Source organism: Heteronotia binoei, chromosome 3 (genome assembly GCF_032191835.1).
Source record: "Heteronotia binoei isolate CCM8104 ecotype False Entrance Well chromosome 3, APGP_CSIRO_Hbin_v1, whole genome shotgun sequence".
Classification (NCBI taxonomy): domain Eukaryota; kingdom Metazoa; phylum Chordata; class Lepidosauria; order Squamata; family Gekkonidae; genus Heteronotia; species Heteronotia binoei.
This window is the reverse complement of record NC_083225.1, coordinates 5,532,228-5,545,553: the sequence shown is the minus strand read 5'-3', so window position 1 is coordinate 5,545,553 and position 13,326 is coordinate 5,532,228. Positions and strand designations below refer to the sequence as shown.

The 13,326-nt window shown below is 46.4% G+C and overlaps 1 protein-coding gene across 2 annotated transcripts in view; it reads right to left on the bottom strand.

Annotated features, from left to right (window-relative positions):
- Nucleotides 1-13,326, bottom strand: part of KLHL1 (kelch like family member 1) — a 331,806-nt gene that overhangs the window by 57,990 nt on the left and 260,490 nt on the right. Inside the window, exon 7 of one of the 2 annotated variants that reach the window (XM_060233540.1) lies at nt 5,612-5,839. In XM_060233540.1, the coding sequence (XP_060089523.1) occupies nt 5,612-5,839 (228 nt within the window). The remainder of the gene's footprint in view (nt 1-5,611; nt 5,840-13,326) is intronic. The other variant, XM_060233541.1, reaches the window with a different exon arrangement.

Here is a 13,326-nt window from a genome sequence, read left to right as displayed (position 1 = left end):
GTAGGCATGTCACAAGAGAGAGAGCACGCGGGCCGGGTCCTGCTTATATACATCACCCGGAGTAACCTCCCAGACTGGACAGTCCAATCCAGGCCAGTTGGACTTCCCGCCTTAGCTGGGGATTGGTGGGGTGTTCGCGCCCTGCGCGGAGTCGCTTGGAGACAGCCCCTGTCGCTTCCGCGCCTGGCCGCGCGTGGCTGGTTTATGTTATTCCGTTATTACGTTATGGTGTCTTCGCGATACACTACAGCAGTGAACATATGAAGCTGCCTTCTACTGAATCAGACCCTCGGTCCATCAAAGTCAGTATTGTCTTCTCAGACTGGCAACGGCTCTCCAGGGTCTCAAGCTGAGGTTTTTCACACCTCTTTGCCTGGACCCTTTTTTGGAGATGCCGGGGATTGAACCTGGGACCTTCTGCTTCCCAAGCAGATGCTCTACCACTGAGCCACCGTCCCTCCCCAGATCACACTCTTTTTATTAAGTGCAGTGTAGCATAGGGCTGCATTCTAAGACTGAAGAAGGGCCAACTATATACACATCCAGGTTCGCACGCAAGCACGCCATTGGCTCATTCAAACCAGCAGGGGGCCCGTGATTGGAGCAGGGATTTGGATCCTTCTGCCCGTTGTTCTTGAGTCAGGCTCAGGCCTAAAGGCTCCAATGAGCCAGGCAGGAACCCCGTTCCAAAGTCACGACATTAGTTTATATACCCAACACATCTTGACTCTACTTAGCTCTTGCTGGCAACACCCTCCCCACCTTCTACCTCTATGTAATGGCTGGTGGCTTCTCTTTCAGTGTTTCTGAAGAAGCGTGCATGCACATGAAAGGTTGTCCCTAGAATAAAACTCTGTTGTTCTTAAAGGTGCCTCTGGACCCAAAGATTTTTGGGGTATAAGGTTTCAAGAGTCAAAGCTTGTTGATGAAGGGAGCTTTGAATCTGGAAAGCTTATGCCTCTAAAATCTTGCTGGTCTCTAAGGTGCTGTGGGAGGAGGCGAAGAAGAAGAAAATGACGGCAGTTTTATACCCCACCTTTTTCTCTGAACCAGAGTCTCAAAGAGGCTTACAATCTCCTATATCTTCTCCCCCCACAACAGACAACCTGTGAGGTGGGTGGGGTTGAGAGGGCTCTCACAGCAGCTGCCCTTTCAAGGACAACTTCTGGGTTAGTGATGGTTAATCAAAGGCCGTTCCAGCAGCTGCAAGTAGAGGAGTGGGGAATCAAACCCGGTTCTTCCATATAAGAGTCTGCACACTTAACCACTGCACCAAACTGGCTCTCTCGGATCTAGCTGTTGTACTGCAGACCAATGTAGCTTCATATATGACAAGTCTCCCCCGACAGGAATGTGAGGCAGAGTGAAGGAAGAATGGCCTATAAAACATAGAGACTCCTGAGGTTGAGGAGAGAACATCTGTCAAAGATTTCTCCTGATCAATCGCTGGGTGAGATCACACTAGGAATTTGCTGTGGAAAGAGGTACACCACAGGAGTCAGACTGTGCCCGAAACAGGCATGGGCTGTGCACGTGCTTACAGGAGCATTCAGACTGTTTCTGCACATGCGGGGCATATGCATGGAGCACCGCAGCCAGTGCTGGAACCAGGGTACCCTTGACCTGGCCACCCACCCCCTACATGCCTTTCCATTCCCCCATCTGAATGTGGCACTGGTGGGCCCCAGTTGGTGCACTGGAGTGTGGGTACCACCGCACCATCCCACCGTTCCGGTTCCTGTTCACTCCTGGCTCTTTCTGTTTGTTTGCTCCTGGTTCCTCCAGCCACTGACACAGGAGGCAAACAGGAAGAAATCGCGTGGCAATGGGGAGGAGCTGGGAGCAAACAGGAAGATACAGGCTTGGTGCTCCCTTCCCACGGTGACACCTCTTGCCACCAACCGGTTCTATCTGTGCTGGCAGCTCAGTCTTTCCTGTAGGCTTCTGGGGCTGCCTGTGGGGAGGGAGGGAAGAGGGAGGGCCAGGTGCCCCGGTAAGCCAGGTGGCTGCCTTCCTGGCCTACTAGGTGGCTGCCTACCTGGCCTACGCAGATGTGCCAGACCTGACCCCGGCCATTCAGAAATCACGTCAGCAATTTGCCACTGGGAAGTACTGGCAGCTATTTAAAGTGTGTGGGAGGCCCTGCAGGATGAGGTAGAGGTGGGAGCACTACAGGGGCTAGATGCATGCATGTGAACTGTTTGATCCAGAGGGGAAGGTTGGCTATGGTGGGCCAAATCGCTCATGTGATTGCACCCGCCATCATGACCAGGCTTGGCCACCAATTGGGTGAGCCTGTTTGTGTGTACGTTTTAGACCAGGGGTGTCAAACTCATAAGTAATGAGGACTGGATCTGACATAAATGAGACCTTGTTGGGCTGGGTCATGTCAGGCTGGGCCATGTGTGGACCTATTTCAGATTAGGTAGCAGAGATATAAATTTTATAAAGAACACAAATATATATTTTGAAAAAAAAAATTAAAACATGCTTAAAATGTTAGCGCTTGTTGGTTTAAAAGGTGCTTTCTTTGTATTTCTCCCATGGGGTCCAGGGAACTGGGCAAAGGAAGCTCTGGCTCTTTCCTTCCTTCCCCAGGGGACTGGGGGAAGCCTCAGCCAACAGAAGGAAGAAAGGCTTGGTTCAATAGCTCTGCTGTGCAATGGAGCAAGACTTGCAATGCAAGCTGTTATGCAGAAGGAGGCAAGATATAGGGAGAGGAAAGCAGATGACAGCCATTTGTTTGGGGGCCCGATAGGAGCCCTCTGGGGGCCCGATTCAGCCCCCAAACTGCATGTTCAACACCCTTGTTTTAGGCCATCTTAGCTTCAGCTTTGTTTTCGAAGCACACTGGAATTTTGTCTCTTCTTTGGTGCTTGAGGCTCCAAATGAATCCTGTGCTAAATTGGTTGGGGGGGGGGTGGGAGAGTCCCAAGAGTGGGAACTTGAGTATCTCCCCCTAGATCCCTGTCATTCTTAGAATTCTTTTCGAATGTCGCTGCCCACAAACACCTGTGCTTCAGAGAACATAAAAGCTGCCGCAAAAGGAGGAAAGCACGTTAGCGCTATAGTACTCGAACAGCTTAGTCTGTAACTTGCAAATTTTCCCATAATGCTAACAGTGAGAAAACTTAGTTACAAGAAGCAGCCATTTTAGGGAGTTAAACGAGCCCTCAATTGCAAAACAGAGAGCAATTTTCACGGGTTTGGCAAGGAGTCACTGAACAAATGCTGAGTCTCGTCATGGCAAAAAATAGTTTAAGCTAATTTCAAACACATGCATCCTTATTTAATTCTTCCTTTTGCTTCCTTACCTTTTCTATATTGCTATCCTTTTCTTGTAATTTATGCTTTGCAATTATTTCGTACACAAGATTAAAGTTGTAATACAGAAAAAAAAGCTAAGCTTAGTCTCACATTATCGCTCTTATCATCCTAAGGGCATCGTGTAATTGCATCCTTAATCACAGCAACGTTCTTGCACACTGGAGACCTCGCAGTGGGGCTTTGTGCGCAGTCAGTACACGGGATCCTTAGTTCAGCACAAACGCTTTAAGATGGTCACATTTCATCGTGGCTGGCAGCTTTTGCAAAGGCCCATCTGTAGGAAAGGGACTGTGTGCTGTTACCCTACACCTCCCAGTTCTGCTGTGGAGGCCTGCCTTTTGTCCTGGCGCATGGACCTGGGTCAAGGTGGTTCATTGGCCTTCTGTCTTGATAAGTGCTATAGAGATGTCTGTGGCTTCAGACCAGGAGTTGGCCCTTTAAGTAGGGTCAGACTCCCCAGGGAGTACTTCTTGGCTTTCCCTTAGTGCTGTGCATCTCTGGCTTAGCTCCTTCCCCATGTCCTGCCTTAGACAGAGTTGCCAAGTCCCCCATGTCCTCCGGCAGGGGACTGCTTTCGCGCGCGCTTTGTGTGCGAGGCGTGACATCACTCAGAAGTGATGTCATCGCAATGTCGCATGCTAGACGCTCTAGCAATTTGGGAGGAAAACTCTATAGTGCTGTATGAAAATGATATGATACCATAGAGTTTTCCCTCCCAAATTGCTAGAACATCCGGGGGAAACATAAGAGTTTTCCTGGATGCTCCTAGAGCAGCCGGTGCACGATGTTGCCAGTGCAATGACGTCACTTCTGAGTGACATCATCGTACTGGCAATGTCGGGGGACGATCCTCCTGTCGGCCCAATGTGGGCTGGCGGCTTGGGAACCTCCAGTTTGGGAGAATTCCCGCCTGGTCTGGGAACTTGGCAGCCCGACTTAGACCTCTGTACCAAGGGCCATTGCCTCTTCCATCTTTGCATTCTCCCTGGGTTGCCCTCCACTCTTCTTGGCTTTTGCCAGGCTCCCTATTTTTGCCAGGCTCCTCATAGGACACCCCTGCCTGCTGCAACCTCAGATCCATCCACCCTTGACTGTGAGTCACCTTGCTGTCCTTCCCCTCTGCCTCGCCTCTGATCTCCTGCTCCGCTTCCCAGATGGCAGAGCTTCCAGAAGCCTCCCTCCCACTCAGTGTGCTGCCTCTTTTTAATGATGTGGTCCCCGTTCTGCCCCCCACCAATGGCATCACCATATCCCTAATGGCCCAGCTGTATTTCTCAATGATTGTGCTGTCCAAAGCACCCGGACACCATTTGGGCCTAACACAGGACTGCCCAACTGGCCACCAGGGCTTTTTTTGTAGCAGGAACTCCTTTGCAAATTAGGACACACACCCCTGATGTAGCCAATCCTCCAAGAGCTTGCAGGGCTCTTAGTACAGGGCCTACTGTAAGCTCCAGGACTGGCTACATCAGGGGGGTGCAGCCTAATAGGCAAAGAAGTTCCTGCTACAAAATAAAAAATTCTGTTGGCCACACTAAGGAAGGGAGTAAAGGGGAAGAGAAGGACTGGGTGTAATTTAACCCAATCAACATAATTCAGCTGTACTCACAGCAGGAGAACCTATCCACAGTATCACGAAGAACAGGAATGCTTGCGAGGCATAGTTAGGAAACAATTGGGTATAGACTGGGGCTTATATGCAGATGCTACCTCAGGCACACATTCACATCAGCCATTGAGCTTGGGTTCCACCATAATGTTGTATACTTTGCCATCCCCATGGCTATACATCTGGCCTGTTTTCATACGGCAGAGATGACAGAAACCAGGGCTCTTTTTCTAGCAGGAGCTCCTCCGCATATTAGGCCATGCCCTCCTGATATAGGCAGTCATCCTGGAGCTTACAGTAGGACCTGTACAAAGAACCCTCTATGCTCTTGGAGGATTGGCTATATCAGGGGGCGTGGCCTAATATGCAGAGGAGCTCTTGCTAGAAAAAGCGCCATGACATAAGCTATATGGGGTTCCCTGATGGCAACTATGGGCTATCTGAGCTTGGGTGCTGTTCCTCAAGTTTAACTTTGATAGCTTTTCAAAACACATTGAGACATCATCTACTAAGCTGCCCAAGACTGCCTCTGGCAGCCTTCCGGTCTGTCCACCATTCTACATAGAGGAGTGTTCCCATTGCTTCCACAAATATGCACCTACCTTTTCTTGCAATGCTCAAACTGACTGAGATCAATTTTGCATGAGATTTTAATTTGGAAATGGAACATCTTACCTAGACCATGCCGATGGGTTGACATTGGGGGCAAGACCGTCCATGCCTTCGTCTTTGGGTTGTAACACTCCACGGTGTTTAAGGTCTTTAAGCCATCCCGGCCTCCGATAACGAAGAGTTTGTCATCAATGACAGCCACGCCAAACTGTAACCTTCTGCCATTCATCACTCCAGCTTGGATCCATATATTGGTCCGGAGATCGTACTTCTCGATGGTGGTAGCACCTGCTGAGAAACATCAATAATGCAATTAATGAGATTATTTTTATGTGGTTTTTGTGCACCTGAAAGTTTCCCTTGGTTTTCTTCTAAAGTGTTCTTTTTCCAATGGTAAAAACCATGTCTGCAATAAAATACCTTAAACATCTGAAAACAAAGTCTTGTTTACCCTTCAGAGTGGTGAGTCTGGATAGCATGGATTGCTTATGTGAACTATTTCCAGGGGCTTTTTTTTGTAACAGGAACTCCTTTGCATATTAGGCCACACACCCTGATATAGCTAATCCCCCAAGAGCTTACAGGGCTCTTGGTACAGGGCCTACTGTAAGCTCTAGGAGGATTGGTTACTTCAGGGATGTGTGACCTAACATGCAAAGGAGTTCCTGCTACCAAAAACCCCCCCCAAAACCAGCCCTGTCTATTTCATTGTGCAGAAGCACAGCTTTAAATATTGCCACATTTTTTTAAAAACAAATGATTAAGGAGGGAAAAAAATCTTACAAATCATGTTTGGTTTAAGAAAAGAAGTTTTATTCTGTAATAAAGGTATCTATGTTCTCATGTTTTGTTGGTCTAATCCCCCCCCCCCCGGAGAACTAAAGATACATTCTTCTTTGATCTCATCAGGGCTTTTTTTGTAGCAGGAACTCCTTTGTGTATTAGGCCGCACCCCCTGATGTAGCTAATCCTCCTTGAGCTTACAGTAAGCCCTGAACTGTGAGCCCTGTAAACCCTTGGAGGACTGGCTCCATCAGGAGTGTGTGGCCTAATATGCAAAGGAGTTCCTGCTACGAAAAAAAGCCCTGGCTCTCATTCAAATTTAGGCTGATCCAACACAGCTGTGGTCTCTCAGATTTCCTGAGTGATACGGGAAAGAGCAGCTTAGCAGTATTTCCTACCAGGTGAATGTAACCAGGGAGCCTGAGCTTATTCACAGTCTCAATGAACAGAAAACAAAATAATGCATTCTGAATATTCTGTGGATGTGAGGATAGTGAAATGAGCCAAATTTCAAATACTCTGGAGAAAAGATTGCTTATGGATAGAGCTCCTTTTGTGTTTTGTTTTCACATTCACGTATCTTCTGCCTACAACCTTCTGATTGCTCCTAAAGAGAAAACTTGGTTTGTTATTAGATTTGTGGGACCTGGGGATCCCCTGGAGTTGCACCTCATCTCTAGACTACATAGGTCAGTTCCCTTGGACACAATGGAAGCTGTGGAGGGTGGACTCACTGGCATTGTACCCCACTGAGGTTCCTGCCCTCCCCAGGCTACATACCCCAGCCTGGTTCTGGCAACCCCACCCCCCATCTCCTGCTGGTGGCCAGGGCAGACCCAACAACCCTGTTTGTTACACTTTGGGTAATTACAGACTGGCAGTTTGGGCCAACTCAGAGACACCTCTGAAATTGACCCGAAAAATCCTTCTACACACAAACATCTGCTGCCCATCCTCGTCCCGTACTCACCCCGGCCTCTGCAGTGCAACTGAAAAAGCTACCACTTCCAAAGTGGTCACAAAATTTTGAGCCACACGTCAGTTGCCTCCTTGGCTCCTGGAATCAGAAGGGCGCAACTGAGGCACCTTGGCAGTGTAAAACTGCCAAGCCGCCCCAAGTTGCATCCGTTTTTTAAGATCAAAACTGTTCAGTGCACATGAGTGTATGTGGGCATGAGCACACATATGCACACGCACGCACATGTACATGACTACTGAAAATGTATGGGGATGGGAATGGTGTACAACAGCCATCTGAACATGCCATGTCGCCCCGTGGATGGGATGGGGACGGCTTGTGGGGGAACATCTGGAGGCTTCAGGATGGCTCTTTTTGAGCCGTCCCAATTTGGGATGCCTCCTATCCACCCCCAAATGCCCGTCTGTTATCAGCCTTTGTATCCACTTCTCTTTCAATGTGAGAAACAATGACAACCATTATAACCCTATTTATGGCAATCTTTCAGACTTCTTTTTCAGGAAAATTAACAGCAATCATTTGTCAAAGCTAAAGTTATATAACACAAAAAAAAATTATGAAGAGAACAAGAGATGTAATTGGAATTCTATTTGTATCCCAGAATAATAGAACAATAATACTGTAGCCCACCTGGATATATTAAATTGCCGCCTAATTTTCCCAGCTGCAAGAAATATGAACTGATTTCTAGATTCAATTATCTTAAGGTGTTTTTCATAACAATTCTTAATTCAGAATTGAAACTTACATGAATGACTTCATTCGCTAATTAGAAAAAATGGCATTGCACTATTCCATGCATATTTTTAACTGGCATTGCATAATGCCAATAATACACATTCTGAAATGTTGGAAATTGTTTTATAGTGACTGGTGAAAAGTGTGCTAACTTGTTCAGAAGTAACATTTTTACTTTCTATACTAAAAAAAACCCCATCTGCCCATTGTTACCGTGAAATTGATTTAAAGCCAGGAAATACAGTTTTGCATTACAAATGACAGGGAGATGTGGTGACATAATCTGTGCATTGAAAATGACTGTGGTCACTTGGTGTGGCATTATAAAAAATGTGTTTTGATTCAGAAAAAAGGTATAAGGTAAAGGTAGTCCCCTGTGCAAGCACTGAGTCATTACCGACCCATGGGGTGACATCACATCACAACATTTTCTTGACAGACTTTTTTACAGGGTGGTTTGCCCTTGCCTTCCCCAGTCATCTGCACTCCACCCCCCCCCCCCCGCAAGCTGAGTACTCATTTTACCGACTGCAGGAGGATGGAAAGCTGAGTAAACCTTGAGTCAACTACCTGAACCCAGCTTCCACCGGGATCAAACTCAGGTCATGAACAGAGTTTGGATTGCAGTACTGCAGCTTACCACACTGCACCACAGGGCTCATGAATTTGATTCAGAAATGGAATGTCTTACCTGTTTTGTAATTATTGATTAATGGATCTAGTTTAGTTGGTTTTAAATATAGATTAAGGGGGAAAAATCTTGGAAGATGGGACCATTTATGGCAATTAACCACTTTCATTTAATGGAACCTTCATCTTTGAGGCAGTAGCCACCAACGACGCCTTATTTCATTTTATTTAATGGTTTTAACTGTTTAATTTTAACTGTTTTATTGTGTTGTAATTCCCCCTGAGCCCATCTTGGGAAAGGACTATAAATTCACAAAATAAAATAAATAAATAAACCTGAATACCAGTGCTGGGAAGAAATGACCGAGAATTGGTTGGGCCTTCATACCCTACTTGTTTTTTTAGAGATTCTTGTTGGCCACTGGGTGAAACAGGAAGCTGGACTAGATACACTATGGCTTAATTTAGGGAGGATGTTGTTACATTCTTATATGCCAGTGTTCCCCAGCATGGCAGCCCTGGTGCACACACATTACAGGTGCACACACATCTCTTAAAACATCTTTCCCCCAAAGCAAAGTGCCCATCTGTTTACACATCTTTGGGGTAGGAATGCTTTAGAAAGCCAGAAGGCATCAATATTGGGAACACACATTTGGAAATCTTTCATCCATCATAGGTGCCTGCTTGGTTTGGAAGCTCCTAACAATTTCCAGTGTTTAGGGATTTGTTCCTTTCTCAGGGGCTCACTCCAAGTTCCCAAAATTCTAAAAGTGCTCATAAGTCCAACAAGGATGGGGACTCCTGATATATACCCTGTTTCCTCCAACCTAACAGGCTTGGGAGAAGGAGACAGAAGACAAACAATTCAGGATAGGCTATTTTCTGAATCAAAATGTGTAGTTGGGGCTCTTCTTCCTCAATCCTGGAGTCACCTAGACCGATTTCCCACTCGCCTTATGCCGCTCTCACGCTTCTCTTCTCAGTGGGGCTTCCGTCAGATTTCACACTATCTGCCCAGGGGCTGCAACTAGCTTCATCTTTTTCAAGCAAGAAACAGAAACTGGTCTTTAGAGGACCTTGTTTGCTGTGTGAAAGAGGCGGAGCGAGTTGCAGCCATGGGGTAGCTAGTGTGAAATCCAACAGCTGAGAGGAGACGCATGAGAGAGGCATAAGGCGAGTGGGGAATTGGTCCTAGATGATTCATTCTCCGATGAGTATCAAATTTTTCATAGGAGAGTATTTTATTAGATACCTCCCTTCTAGCAAGAAATCTGGCACATTCATTCTGGTTCCTACATACCCACCTGAAAAAAAAAAATGATGGAATATTTTTAAGACATTCCTCCAGATGAAATAGTATACAACAGAATAGTATACACCAGATTTTAATCTAAAGTAAAATTCAGTCCCTCTTCAAGCAAATAATAATAATAATAAATCTGAAGGATTTAAGAGAAGACAAAACAATTTGAGAAGACTAGTGCAGTGGAGGTACGGCTGCCAATCCCCAGGTGGGGGCAGGGCATCCCCCAGTTTGGAGATCCTCCCTTTGCTTCAGGATCATCGGAAAGTGGGAGGGGAGGGAAATGTCTGCTGGGCATTCCATTATTCCCTCTGGAGACTGATTCCCATAGGGTATAATGGAGAGTTGATCTGTGGATATCTGGGGCTCTGGGGGGGGGGGGGGGTTAGATAGAGGTACCAAATTTGCAGCATAGCATCCAGTGTCTCTCCTCAAAACACCCTCCACGTTTCAAAAAGATTGGATCAGGGGGTGCAATTCTATGAGCTTCCAAAGAAGGTGCCCCTATCCATTATTTCCAATGGATGAAAGGCATTTAAAAGGTGTGTAGTCTCTTTAAATGTGATGGCCAGAACTCCCTTCGGAGTTCAATTATGCTTGCCACACCCTTTTCCCTTGCTGCACCCTCAATGTCTCCTGGCTCCACCCCAAAGTCTTTTGGCTCCACCCCCAAGTCAGAGGTCAATCTCAGACTGCCACAGATCAAGTCTGGAGCAGCAAATACGACAACCTTAATGCTCCTGAGTAGAAACACCCTCCTGCTACAAGCCTGAGCATTTATATGGATTTGAATACGGCCTTCTTGGGCTTTAATGCAAACAGTCGTGCAGTATTCTGTTCTTTATTTCCTTCTCCTTTGGAAGTGCAGTGCAGAAAAGGGCAACTAGAATGATTACAGGTTTGGAATACTTTCCCTATGAAGAAAGGTTAAAACACTTGGGGCTCTTTAGCTTGGAGAAATGTCGACTGCAGGGTGACATGATAAAGGTTTACAAGATTATGCATGGGATGGAGAAAGTAGAGAAAGAAGTACTTTTCTCCCTTTCTCACAATACAAGAACTCGTGGGCATTCAATGAAATTGCTGAGCAGTCGGGTTAGAACGGATAAAAGGAGGTACTTCTTCACCCAAAGGGTGATTAACATGTGAAATTCACAGGTGGTGGCAGCTACAAGCATAGACAGCTTCAAAAGGGGTGTCAAGTCTGCAGATTCAATGACGAGTCGATGTAGATACAAAGAGACTATTTTATTGATACTGGATACTTGTGGTCTAAGCCAAAGCTTGAAAAGACTAAAGGCTGTACAGTAGATACTTTGCATATAAGGTATACTTCAAAGGGATTCCTACGGGTAGGGGAATTGTGCAGAGGACATTCACACATAGATGTTACAAATACATTCTCATGTTGATTAAAGGCCAATCTGGCCTTGATGCTTTCAGGCTCCTTCTGCTCACCCCGAGCCTGGGCTGAGAAGGTTCAGATAAGGCTTTTCACACATCACCATTTCAAAGCAGGGATATTCTCTAAGAGGAGGGAGGGGGGAACAGGAGAGGATTTGCTAGCAGCATTTGGTTACACTTTGGTTCTACCCAGCATGCTCTACATTTGAGCCAGAGTTATAGCCAGACTTGACAAGGGGGTTAGATAAAAATATGGAGCAGAGGTCCATCAGTGGCTATTAGCCACAGTGTGTGTGTGTGTATATGTGTATATATATAAATTTTTGGCCACTGTGTGCCACAGAGTGTTGGACTGGATGGGCCATTGGCCTGATCCAACATGGCTTCTCTTATGTGACTCAGAGTGTTGGACTGGAGGGGCCATTGGCCTGATCCAACAGGGCTTCTCTTATGTGACTCAGAGTGTTGGACTGGAGGGGCCATTGGCCTGATCCAACATGGCTTCTCTTATGTTCTTACGTCTTGCTGAAATAAAAGTGTTGTGTATGAAGACCTAAGTGAAGACTAATATGGGTGTTCCTGCCTGGCTCATTAGAGCCATAAGTACGGAACTTGGGGACTCGGGAACAATGGGCAGGAGGATCCAAATCCCTGCTGCCCTGCTCCAATCACGGGCCCCCTGCTGGTTTGAATGAGCCAATGCCGTGCTTGCGCAGGAACCCTGAGTTGGCCCCGTTAGCCCAGTTCTTCAGTCTGTGAGTTCAGCCCTTGATATGCTGTACTTAATAAAGGAGCTATGATCACTACCACCTCACCTCTTCATTGCATTGAACCCACTATATTATAAAAAGTAATCAGGTTCTAGAAGCAATTACAGTATACTGACTCTGGTATTCACGTGAGGGAAAGCTGCCCTGTTCATTCTTGACTCAGACTGCCAAGTGAAACAGAAGAAGCACTTGCATGTGTTTTGCATGTCCTGAAGCATGCCTCTGCAAACAAGATGAAGAAGAAATTCAACCTAGGGTATCTGAATTGGATTTGGGGGTGGAGCCAGGAGACATTGGGGGTGGGGCCAGGAGCAAGGGTGTGACAAGCATAATTGAACTCCAAAGGGAGGTCTGGCCATCACATTTCAAGGGACCGCACACCTTTTAAATGCCTTCGTTCCATAGGAAATAATAAAGGATAGGGGCACCTTCTTTTGGGGCTCACAGAATTGGAACCCTTGGTCCAATCTTTTTGAAACTTGGAGGGGGGGGGGGGTAGTTTGGAAAAAGGCACTGGACGCTATATGGAAAATTTGGTGCCTCTACCTCAAAAAACAGCCCCACCCCAGAAACCCGTGGATCAGTCAGTCTGTTTATTTACGGTCACATACCAAGTAAAATCAAGAATTTAAAAGCTTCAATACAGAAAATAAAATCTATGCTATACTAAGTATTAGGAAAGACATATTGAACGTATTAAGACATAATGAACATATTAAGACAATTGTCTTAATATGTTCATTATTTTCCATGGGAATAAGCCTCTATAGGGAATAATGGAGTGCTCCACAGACATTTCCCTCCCCTCCCCCCACTTTCTGATGACCTTGAAGCAGGGGGGGAGAGCCTCCAAACCGGGGGGATCCCCTGCCCCCACCTGGGGATTGGCAACCCTGTCTTCCACCGAAGGACTCCTCCTTGAGATGAGTTCAATCGCATTTGTTCCACCTCGATAGAGTTCTTTTCATTTCGAGATAGGCAGCTGGAGATCAGTAGGCCGAGGTCATCCATTTGCACCTCCTCAAAGCAAGATCTCTAAATCTTCAACAAAACGGGTCAAAAGGTATATGTCAGCAGCAACTTCGGCAAGAGCAGAATCAGCAGAAATCACTTGGGGGGGGAAGGGGAATGATTTACAGAGCCGTAACTATGTGCTTCAATTTCTTAT